We start from the raw sequence: 2,076 nt of genomic DNA, 5'->3' as shown, positions 1-2,076 counted from the left end.
TCCATGCTATCTGAAAACTACCTACTTTTACACCTGCTTTTCCTGCGCAACTCAGGTTTCAGTTTGGGAGGGTGGTTGACCACTGGCGCAATTGCAGTGCGCCCTTCTGACGCTTCTGACTATTCAAAGAATATATCTCTCTTTTTTGTCAATGCGATTGAGAGAGAAGAATAGCTTGCGCTATTTTTTGGTGTAAGTTTCGAAGATTTTGCTGTCCAATTGTTTGGGAACGTGTACCAAGACCCCCTCCCCTTCTGCAAAAAATGTTTGTTGCTTTAACAAAAACTTTTATAAGAATTTAGTTTTTAATCAACAATAAAAATTTAATGCACAAGTACAAAGAAACAACTTATTGCTTAGTTAGTGTTTAAAAAAATAATTAATTCTTTAAATTTCTTATTTGCCCAAGTTTAACGAAAAATCGCATTAGCGAGAATTTCTGTTTTTCTTAAATATTCTACGGTACAAAAAAATCAGTTCGATTTTTCTAGCTACAGTTTTTAGTAGTGAATGATAATATAATATGCTTTTCTTTTAACATTAAACGAAAAAATTTCGTGTGCAAGACTTCAAAGTGGCTTAAAAAAATGCCAATTTCAAACCAACAAATGTTTCTTTTTCATGATAACAAAATAACGGTATGTTTCACAGTCCAATAATAACAAAATTAACAAAACTTTTTTTGCACATTTAAAGAAAGTTCTAACTTGAAAACTAATTTAATTTTTTTTCAATTTTATATAATTGTTAACCATTAAAAACTGTACCTACAAAAAATTCAACATAATTCCTTGGCGAATAGGAACATTATTTTAATTTTTGAGGTAGACTATCTCTAAAATCTTCTACAATCTTTAAAAATTGTCCTGTAATCTTTTAAAATAGTTGCACAACTGGCGAAATAAGTTAAAAGAAAAGGCAACATATTAAAAGGAAGGAGTTAATATTCTATTTTACCTTTTACTTTTCAGTTTGGTATGAACCTACCGATATTCATAAGGCACTCAAGATTTTTGAAGCTGGATCACAATGGAAAAATGTCTTACATTTCGTTTCTCCTAACAAGAATGAACTTCTAGCTATGGCACGATTTTTCGAAATTCCAATGGAAAATGAAGATTTTAATAATTACGAGACGGTTAGACAAGTGGCAGAACGTTTAGCTGAAAGAATTCCAGTGGTAATTACTACTCTAGGGCCACTTGGAGTCTTAGTAAGTATAAGCTAACTGTATAAAAATAAATGACTGCAACGTCAACTTATTGCTACAGTATACAAGTACTAATAGAGAAATGTATATTGGCTGCAGATATTTTATATCTATATTGATATTTTTACAGGTAGTTCGAAAGGCATCAAAAGAAGATGCATTTTACGATGAAAAAGGTCGTTTGATTGAAAATGAGGATATCCAGTCCCACTTATATCCGCCTCTTTCGCAAGTTGCTGAAAAACATATCCAGCAAATCAGCGTAAGTGGTTGCGGAGATTGTCTGGCTGCTGGTATAATTGTCGGAATTTTAAATGGGCTAGATGAGGCTAATTGTATTTCACACGGCCTTAAAGCTGCAGCTGTGTCACTGACATCTTTTGAAGCTGTACCTCCTACAATGTCTGCACTTCAGTTAACAAATATTCGTGGATAAAATTGACAGAATTAACTTTAAATTTTCTATAGTAATATTGACCATAGAAAATATTATGAATTTTATTTTTGATACCCTATTTTAATCTTAAAATTAACCGAAATCAAATATTCGCAAAATAGATAGATATATTTTTGTGAATTTATATTTTTATATATACATAAAAATTAGGTGGAATGTTCGTTGAGAAAATTTGTGATCTAGCATCGAACAGAGAAAATTAAATACAAAAATTAATAATTAGAAGACGCCCTACCGATAGAAATTTTTGAATATTCACTGATGATTCTCAGGCTCAGAGAAGTTTCGGAGAATATACTCCGTGGGCACTCAGGTAGATATTCGGGTGATTTCCATTTCATCGCGTTGTACCTGCTCATCTTACCCTCTCCACTCGACTTCTCCTCACGTCTCTGACTAAGCGAGATTG

At 32.3% G+C, this 2,076-nt stretch overlaps 1 protein-coding gene across 4 annotated transcripts in view; it reads left to right on the top strand.

Annotated features, from left to right (window-relative positions):
• Positions 1 to 2,076, top strand: part of LOC117183132 (pseudouridine-metabolizing bifunctional protein C1861.05) — a 442,705-nt gene that overhangs the window by 435,941 nt on the left and 4,688 nt on the right. For 2 of the 4 annotated variants that reach the window (XM_033376331.1, XM_033376330.1), the window contains exons 9-10: positions 972 to 1,213; positions 1,341 to 1,472. In XM_033376331.1, the coding sequence (XP_033232222.1) occupies positions 972 to 1,213; positions 1,341 to 1,472 (374 nt within the window). Of the gene's footprint in view, positions 1 to 971; positions 1,214 to 1,340; positions 2,071 to 2,076 lie in introns of those variants that run through there. The other 2 variants (XM_033376332.1, XM_033376329.1) reach the window with 1 other exon arrangement.

Source organism: Belonocnema kinseyi, chromosome 2 (assembly GCF_010883055.1).
Source record: "Belonocnema kinseyi isolate 2016_QV_RU_SX_M_011 chromosome 2, B_treatae_v1, whole genome shotgun sequence".
NCBI lineage: Eukaryota > Metazoa > Arthropoda > Insecta > Hymenoptera > Cynipidae > Belonocnema > Belonocnema kinseyi.
This window is presented reverse-complemented; position numbering and strand designations above follow the sequence as displayed.